At 42.0% G+C, this 9,653-nt stretch overlaps 2 protein-coding genes across 2 annotated transcripts in view; one reads left to right on the top strand and one right to left on the bottom strand.

The window, feature by feature from the left end:
* The window catches only part of LOC123511961 (ionotropic receptor 93a-like), a 6,445-nt gene extending 6,260 nt beyond the window's left edge, over positions 1–185 (bottom strand). The window contains exon 1 of the mRNA XM_045268070.1: positions 113–185. Within this exon, the coding sequence (XP_045124005.1) occupies positions 113–185 (73 nt within the window). The remainder of the gene's footprint in view (positions 1–112) is intronic.
* A 2,242-nt stretch (positions 186–2,427) lies between these two features.
* On the top strand, positions 2,428–5,782 carry LOC123511912. The gene is made up of 3 exons (XM_045267990.1): positions 2,428–2,931; positions 3,286–3,460; positions 3,651–5,782. The coding sequence occupies exons 1-3, from the start codon at positions 2,543–2,545 to the stop codon at positions 5,718–5,720; spliced, it is 2,634 nt and encodes an 877-aa protein (XP_045123925.1). The 5' UTR covers positions 2,428–2,542; the 3' UTR covers positions 5,721–5,782.
* The last annotated feature ends 3,871 nt before the right edge of the window (positions 5,783–9,653 follow it).

Raw genomic sequence — 9,653 nt, 5'->3', positions numbered from 1 at the left:
AGATAGCTTTGAATAATTACGTATGATTAAGAATTATTATGAATGATTTAAAACAACAATAAAGAATGAAAAGAAAAGAACGCAGGTCACAAAAGTCTACACATCTTTTTACCTTGTGGGTCAGACGTTACAACAAGCGGGTGAGCGACGTGCAGCAGGAATTGAAGAGTCACTAGAGCTCTCATTATGCCCCTACAAGCAATGCCCAAAGTCTTCATGCCATAATATGCATTAATGGAGAAGCTCATGAAAGCATTCGTATCGTATTGCACGAGGGAAGTGTTTTAAGCACTTTAAAGATGAGATAGCAAATCCTTTCCAAACAGAATATAGGAGGAATGAAGGCAAGAGCAGACAGGAGCAAACCACCTGAGCAACGTCGGACCGCTGATGGGAAACTACAGAGGCTTTTATAGCAAGCAGTGGGTGTAGTGGTGGGCGGGGCACTATTGACACCTGGAAGGACACTACCCGCCCTTACTCTAATTACATTAACCGTGTTGCAACACATGAATCATTCCAGGCATGCATATTGTAACTCCTTCACCGTTGGGGACTAAATAGATTCCAGTGATTTGGAAGGTACTAAAACATCTGTAATTATGTGACTGCGTGTGTGCCTCGGCATTGTGGCTGATACTTGTAAAATAAAACATTCAAGTCAATACCACAGAGGAATACTAACTGACTTGTAGAGAGAGAGTTGTGGTTTATATTATAGACAGACCGATTAGTAATTATCACCTTGCAACAAAATTACTTTACTCACATGGCGTCAAATAAATAAAGTAAAATGAATAAGTATTGAGAGTCTAGCGTTGAGATAAAACAAGATGAAACAAAAATAATATAGATAACACCTAATCATCCATCATTTACCAGAAACAAGTGACAGCATTGGTAGCATCTGCGATATTCAACAGCTTGAGGCTAATGACAATAGTTTCGTAACCACAATCTATGTATTGAGTCGATCGCCTTACAAAAGACATAAGACCTGGTTCAGAAGAAAGTACAAGTTTAAACATTGAATTAAAGAATGTATATTCATGATACACACTGAGACCATTTGCCAAGTGTAGTGTACATGAGAAACTTTGCATGTAACCATTCATATTGTAAAAAATCCTCTGCGCTACGATCATTCTGAGCAGTCGACTTCGTTAACCTAAGATGTAATCGCTTAATAGATAGATACGTAGAAAATTTTCTTTACAATTTTACATACACAATATAATGAAACACACTACTATAAGAGAGAGAGAGAGAGAGAGAGAGAGAGAGAGAGAGAGAGAGAGAGAGAGAGAGAGAGAGAGAGAGAGAGAGAGAGAGAGAGAGAGAGAGAGAGAGTAAGGGGGAAGGAAGCTATGTCGCATATTTTCCAATAAACACATTAATTTTTCTGCTGTAAAATCGTTACCTAGAAACTGTAGCTGTGAGTTGGTGTTGTATAAGTGTGTGTGACGTGTTCAGCTTCGTGTTGTGCTGCAGTAAGTGACTCATGGAGAGTAACACGCACCCACACACGGATTACTATAAATATATCAAGATTTTCATGTGCATACTTATTTCTCTTTTCTAACATCAATAGCGTAAGCACGCAAACCAACAGTGACTAAGATGTCTCTCACCTAGTTTAACAGGCTCTCCTCATTGCATCATAATAACATGCGACGGGTTGAACTTTCCACCAGAAAATAAAACTATAAATCGATTTAATCTTGTGTCTTTTTTATTCAAGTGATAAAGCGATATAAAATCCTCCAGTCGATTCGAGAGAGGCATTCTAGTATCGGGATTCAATTATGCAAACTATATCGCTATAAATGTAAAAAGTACATTGACTTACTACAGTGCTCATCTCGGCCCCATGAACCTTGATCCCTTGGTCACAGCCGAGTCTCGACAGTTAACCGTCCTCAGGTTTTCTAGCTTTCCCCAGACACTCGAAAGGCTGGAGGACCTGTACGTCGACTGCCCCGCTAAAAAAATCGTAGGCAAGAGCTAGGATATTGTTAAAGCTGTGGTATTAAACATGTTCCTTAAAAACTAACAACAAGGTAGATACTAACGTTACCGTAGTAGAGGTCACGCAAGGCCGTAGTTTGTCACCTTAAGTACTAATGTTCGCTTTCCTGTTCTAAGCTTATAAAATAACGCTGCCATTTATGAATACTGGAAGTTGAAACCAGATATTCGTCTCAAATATGTGCAAGAAATCCTGATTATCGCTATGAATATACATTACGGATCCTCATTCTTTCCAAATCAAAGGCAGTCGAAAAAAGAAATTATAATCATGAATAATAACTACTATTGAAGATTCCTTCGACGAGGGTTTCATACAAATACCCAATTTAGCTCTTAAAAGATCAGTGTGGCACGTGACGGGACGGGAGACAGAGCAGAGAAAGAGTACACTACAAATCTGTGAGATCTCCCTGCCATTTTGAGGCTGGTGACAGCGTAAATTATTTAAGGGATCACAGGAATCCGACAAGATCATAAGCAGACGGAAACAGGAGGCAATAACTAGACGAGGATGATGTTTGAGGATATCAAAGCACACGCAACTGCCTGGCGAGGAATACTGAGCATCCTCCTCCTCCTGTTCCTGGTGGTGATATACCTGGGAGGTGGTGCCGGAGGCGTACAGGTGATGGAGTTCCAGAAGGACGGTGTGGCTACCTGGTGGTCAGTGGCTGAGTACAAAGAAAAACTGGACAGAAATCGGATGATGGACTCCGTGACTCTATGCGGTCGTTTCAAGCTCTTCTTCCTGCATTCTCGGGGCACATTCTTCCAGCTCCGCGATCAGCCGCTTGACTTGCACGCGCAACTTAAGGGCGAGCTGTGGCTGGATCGCGTGAGGCCGGTCATCTCCCACCGCTGGAACTTCCAACCACTCGAGAATAAACTCAGGACTTACAGGTCTGTGGAAAGTTTTACGCAACTTAAGGAATAAAAGATCATGTGCTAGGAAGAGTTATGAGAAGCGTTAAATACTAACATAGCATATGTTAGTTACATGCGTGCATCGTTTAGTTGCTACAGTCATTACGTACAACAGGCTACACAATTGAATGAATTATCACTGAATCATCCAGTAGCAACTAAGGCAGCCAAATGCAGTAAAATTTAATACCATTATTGAAACTGTTAGCCATTATCTTAATACGTATCCTTCCATTATATTTTTCCCTAAAAACTATCGAAAGCATCTAATTACCGGTCCTGGTTAATGAAGTGAAACAGGAAAGCTCATGGCGCCATTCTTTGCCGCAGGTGGTACCACATTTGCTTTACCTACAACCACACGAACCACAAGTACCACACATACATTAATGGGGAGTTGGTGTACGAGATGACCTACAACGTGGGACGACCAATCTACGGGGACTACGCGAGGCTCGGCCAGAACGAGGCTCTCATGCAGAGCTACAGTGGCGCTCTCTCCCAGGTGAGCCGGAAACTAACAATTTCCTTTGGTGTTTATTTACTACATGAAATCCAATAGGTATATACCACAGTGCATCTAGAATAGCATCGTCGGCTGCTCTTTAAAAAGATTTGTGTAGACAGTAAAAAAAGGTTCATACATTACTATAACTTCAAAATTTTCTTTAACAAATTACTAATATCTTCCATAGGTGAACGTGTGGGACTATCCTCTGACACAAGACGTAGTGAAGGATATAGCGGAGTGCAAGAGTGACCCACAAGGTAACTACATCTCGTGGGAAGCTGGTTGGACACTTTCCAATGTCACCGAGTACCAAGTGTCTCTCCCGCACTTTTGCAACAATACCGAGGATAAGATTTACTTCTGGTTCCCTGCCCGGCCTGTAGACTTTGCGTTTTACATCTGTGAAGCGCTGGGCACGCATCTCCCTTTGCCCACCACAATGGAGGAAATCAAATTTTGGTTTGATCTTTCAGCCAAAACCTGGCCTGACTCCACCTACTGCAGAGGGGATTTTTGGACCCCCTTAACTGACATAGAGGAAGAAGGTTCCTGGGTGACTCATTACGATAACGCTCCGGCACCCATGCCGGCCTGGAAAGACGGAGAACCTAATGGCATTTTCTATGAGAACTGCGCTAAAATTGAGCATAATGGAGTGGCAGACTACGACTGTCCCACCAACTTCAAATGCTCCGTCTGTGAGTTTCAGGAGCTGCAGATCTTCTCATTTTTGGGCACGTGTGAGGTGGAGCTCCGTAATATTAACTTCATCGCTTATCAAGAAGAGCTCGGGCACCTTATTTTTAAAGGCTACGGGGAATACCACATCCGTAAGGAAGGAGACGAGTGGCTTTGGGTCAACGTAGTGAAGAACACAACCATCGCAAGGCTGGACCCAGACGCCCCCATGGGAATGCCGATGGGCCGTCGAGTCTGGCACTTGGAAGCCAAGGTGTGTGACCAGATGGAGGGACAGCGCACCCTTGCCCTCACACCCTGCCAAGACAACAGCTACACTTGCGATGACGCCACCTGCATCCCCCTCGAGAACCGCTGTGATCTGAAGTACGACTGTCTGGACCACAGCGACGAGGCAGACTGCGAGCTCATCACTAAGCCAAATAACTACAAAATGGATCTTCCTCCGCGGCCGAGCAGCAAGCACGAGTCCTCCAGCTTACCGGTGGCTCTGGAAATCATCATAGACTCCACAGCCATCGAAACGACCAAGATGAACATGAAGACAACGTATGAGGTGAGGATGAAGTGGTTCGACAACCGCCTCACGTTTCTCAACCTGAAGACTAACGACAGCCTCAATAAAGTGACGCACAGCAGCATGATAAGCCTCTGGACACCCGTTGTTGGGTTCATCAACACGGAGAGTCACCAACACACAATAGTCGATTTAGAAACATCCCTCCACCTGCAGCAGCTTGTACCTTCCAAGCAGAGAGACGGCGGTGCCCCAGGAGAAGTGGTACTGTACCCTGGAGAGGACAACCAACTCGTTCTCTCCAGGAAATATAACACTCTGTTCGTCTGTGACTTTGATCTAATGCTGTACCCATTCGACTCCCAGTATTGCGACATGCATTTACGTATGTTGTCTGCCTCGAGCAACTACCTCGAGTTCAATGCCGTGGAGACCACCGCTGTGTACATTGGTAGTAAGATGCTATTGGAATACCACTTGTCACAACCGACACTACATTATGACAACAGTGGGGAGTTTAGCGAAGCCAGAGTACGTATTCCTCTAACACGGCGATCAGGGTACGCGATTCTCAATATCTACACTCCATCTCTCATCCTGCTGGTGATTAGCTACGTCAGTCTGTTCTTCCGTCCTCACATCTTTGAGGTCCGCGTGATGACAACTCTCACAGCACTCCTAGTCATGGCCACACTTTTTACACAAGTGTCTTCATCGCTGCCCAAAACTTCCTACTTCAAAATGGTGGACGTGTGGCTCCTCTTCTGCATTGTCATAAGTTTCATGGTGATCATCTTCCATGCCATCATTGACAATTCTCTGGGTGACTCCATACCGGGGGTGGTGTCAGACTTGCCGGCATTAACTAAAGTGTCGCCATTGTCTCAGTCCCCGTCAGGCCCACGCTCGCCCAAGGCCCTCAGGAGCTACGAGAAGATCACTACAACTACTGCAGGTCTTATCACGCTCGCCAGATACACCACACTCATACTGTTTGTCTTGTTTAACATTATCTACTGGAGTTATATCTTTGGTTAGCATAGAAATTTGCCTTCAGCATGGAGGTTATAAAAAAAAAAAAAGGCTGTAAGGTTTTAATCATTGGCTCTATTTCTTTTGCTCATGCCTGTGTCAGTCATAAAGTTCATAAGCATAATGATCGTGTTTCTAAACCTATTTATGTTAGTTTAACTTATTATGTTAAGCGGAATGGTCTTTTATCAATATTTTCGTTGTGTTGTGGTTGCGTTCTTCCTATTGTTAATTCATTATTTTTATTATTATCATTGTTAATACTGTCATTATTATTATTATTATCGTTATTATTATTATTATTATTATTATTATTATTATTATTATTATTATCATCATCATCGTCATCACTAATTATCATTATCATCACATCATCGTTATTAATATCAACATCCTGAAGTTTCCTTTCCTTATTGTTTATCATGATTACTTTCAACTTTTTTACACACAAAAGAGAAGAAAGGAAGGTAATTAAAAGTAATGGGGTCGATATTGAGATAAAAATCGGACGCGAATGTCACCTTGACTTTCAAAGAACAGGTCAATAAAGAATAATATTCATAGACAAGAGGGATTAAGAAAAATCATATTAGCACATCTATCTTTTCCTGCTTTTCTGGAACTCACTCAGCCTTGAAGAAAGATGTTCTCAAGTGATATTTCAGAAGCCGACACACAATAACATAATAATCAATAAATGCAATGTAAAGAACTTGATTCGAATTAATAATCACAAAACCATTATTTTCCGGTGAATAATTTGGACGTCCATAAGTGAATCCCATCTCTCTCTCTCTCTCTCTCTCTCTCTCTCTCTCTCTCTCTCTCTCTCTCTCTCTCTCTCTCTCTCTGCATTTCTTTGGGTGGGAGACGCACCACAACATTCCATTGTTCTTGAGGGTGATGATACAGGTTTGCAAGTTTCTCGGTCTGGCTTTCCCAGCTGTCATCACCATCGCTTCCTCCTCCACACCCTGAACATCAACCATGCCAGTGCTCATCGCTCTCCAGAAATTTCCTCTTCACTATAATCTCATTAAATCTTTATCACTTGTCAGTCTCTGGAGAGTACACATGGCGACACATTAAGAGTTCTTTGTTCCTCTTCCCCCCCCCCGCGCGACCTTTCCGGCGTCCTATGAGCATGAAGGTCAACTGTATGTAGGCGGTGTCTCGTCTCTCTTTCTCTTGCTCCCTCCACAATATTGATCTTTTGAGAAGAATACCGAGGGAGGAGTCTTGCTGATATTTTTCTTCACCGTTGCAAATTTTGAGAACCACTCTTGAAAATTATGATATCTTCGACGAAGTTTGCTTTTTTTCCGCAAAGGAGGAAAACCAAGGACAAAAAGAAACTCACAAAAAGGATTTGCCCGTGTATCTTTCCCCTCTAAAATAATTTCGATATATTCATTGATTTATATATCATTAAGTGCCGCAACAACGCGGTCTTATGGCGCCGCTACCAAATGTTGAAAAACCACTAGGACGGATGATTAAATTATTTATATCGAAATTAAATGTTGGCATGTTAAAACATATTGGGAATCACAAACAGAAAATGAGATTAAGCAGCGAAAAATAAAATTGTTACAAATTAAAAGGATTGATATTTGAATATCAATTAGTTCACATGAGCGGACACTGATCACAATGACACAGGATGCTTGGTGTTGTTAGCTACGTGTCTTTATCACGTACCTCCAGGTTCTCCCGGTGCAAAGTCTAAGTTCTGTCTAATAGTACATTACTATCAAAATCATTTAAATGAATAATATTTAAAAGTAAAACAATAATTCATTCAAAAGACTAGCCTCCATCACAAACACAAGCGTCCTATGTGAATAGAAAAAGCCCTCGCTCCAAGCACCAGCGCCTTCCGTAAGTCCCATCTGCACCTCGCCAACGGAAGAGCCACCGCTCCCGCAGGTCAAAGATGTTATGAGGATTGAATACTCATGAATGGCAGTACATGAGATGCAATCTCTGACCAGCGGCACTACACATGGACATAACTATGTCCACAGACGGACAGTATGGCGACCAAAGCCTCCCACCTGCAAGTGTGCAATGGTAAGCAAGAACTGCTACCCTTACACTGGAGTACAACTCATGAAATGGAATGGTGCTGGAGTAAACGAAGTTCTTGCTTCTTTAGCCAGCCAAACAGCAGTCTCATTCCGTCTCTCTAGCAAGTGTGTGGGACAGTGTTCTAAGAATAATGCATGGGACTCATCAAGAGATCACAAGTTCTAAAGAGAAACGTACAATGGAAATTGCCAGTAACCAACCATAGGGAAGCTATAGTGAAACACTAGAAGGGAAATTCAGGTGAGTCACGTGTAGTTGAGAACTTGAATCTCAAGAGATTGACATACAAGAAACTGATTCGAGAAGACGTTGAACTCCATAGCAACACTTTAACAATAAGGCGACACACATCCAGTGGAAGAACACTAGCATTTGTCGCTAAGTTTAACGCACCAGTTGCCAGGCGAACATTGGCATGGTGCACCGAGTCCAACACAGAAAGTCTAGCCTCAGTAACAGAGGAATGGACCTCACAAACATACTCCAACTTAGAAAGAATATAAGTTCGGTGCAAGAGGAGGAGGGTCTGTTTGTCAGCGCCCCAAGAACTATGAGTCAAGCCTCTAAGATGTAACAGAGCCTTCATACAAGCTGCCTTAGTGTAATCAGGCAACTACCAAATGTACTAAGTCCCAGGAAACGAGAGCTTCCACTACGCATGATTCTTCTATCTGATCTATCATAAATGTATATATGTAAGTATAGGGGAACACCTCGAAGACAACCAAAGTGTATAGCCACAGACACAGACACAGAAATAAAATTCACAAGTTGAAGCCCACTGAAAAAATCTTATTAACCAACTCCAACTTCTTTTTAATCAGAAACATCCACGTCGCAGAAAAAAGAGGTTGAAAATTCATCCACATATCAGCTACCACGAATTCCATCAAGAAGCACACCAGTAACTGTTTACAGCCACACTGTGACACAAAGTACTGTATACTTCCTTTCAGTATGCCATCTCCAAATGGACGACCTTCAGACAGAATGTCCATCATCTGTATCTGTTGAAAAAAAAAATGAAATAAAAACTCCTGTATAAAAATGGAGAGTCTGGACTAAAATCGAACTCGAACAGACCGAGCGAAATATCTTGACATGGCACCAAGCCACATCGTACGCTTTCTCCAAATCAAAAAATACTGCAAGATGTTGTTTACTTGCGATTGATTTGGAAATAAAAGATTATAAGGAAAAAGAACATTAGACGTAGGCATCATTTTTCGGAAACCATTTTAACCAGGCAACAAGTAATCGCCTTTCTCTTAATCTTACATAAGAGTGACACTTACCATCTTTCCCAGCAACGAAATGGTTGGAGAATAGAGCAAGCCAAATTATTATATTTTCTCTATTTGGAATAGAGATAATTACAGCAACATCCCAAGAAAATTCCAACTAAAGTTGAAGATGTCCAGTAAAAGAAATGACCCCCATCAGCATGTGAAGTAAAAGATGGATAAGGAATGTCATCAGGGTCTCTGGTGATAAAGCACGGCACTAAGAATCATCTTTAGACTTCAGATGGAAAGGGGACAGTATGTATAATACTCATCCCCAGTGGAACCAAAGTTAATGCTAAGAGATTACAAATGGCAACGATGGTGAGCCATAAGAGATTTAAGATCTTTCCTGGAAACCCTAACAAAGTAATCTGCAAATAAATCAACGACCACCTTTGAATTAACCACCGTTTCGCCAGCATGAAACAATACAGGAAGAGTAGGAGGAGAAAATTCCCCGATAATCAGAAATCTTGCTAACTCTGGTTCCACACTGTGTAATGTTAAGTAGGGTCTAAGTTGTAATCGAGACAGTTTCCCCACGATGTTCATAAAACCGGCC

Source organism: Portunus trituberculatus, chromosome 32, assembly GCF_017591435.1.
Source record: "Portunus trituberculatus isolate SZX2019 chromosome 32, ASM1759143v1, whole genome shotgun sequence".
NCBI lineage: Eukaryota > Metazoa > Arthropoda > Malacostraca > Decapoda > Portunidae > Portunus > Portunus trituberculatus.
The sequence above is the reverse complement of the archived record's forward strand: the minus strand, read 5'-3'. Positions and strand labels throughout refer to the sequence as shown.

Excerpts from the sequence above, each read along its gene's own strand:
- LOC123511912 (XM_045267990.1), top strand. The coding sequence starts at position 2,543 with ATGATGTTTGAGGATATCAAAGCACACGCAACTGCCTGGCGAGGAATA. Across the intron at positions 2,932-3,285 it reads AATAAACTCAGGACTTACAG|GTGGTACCACATTTGCTTTA; the intron begins GTCTGTGGAAAG and ends TCTTTGCCGCAG. Across the intron at positions 3,461-3,650 it reads ACAGTGGCGCTCTCTCCCAG|GTGAACGTGTGGGACTATCC; the intron begins GTGAGCCGGAAA and ends TATCTTCCATAG.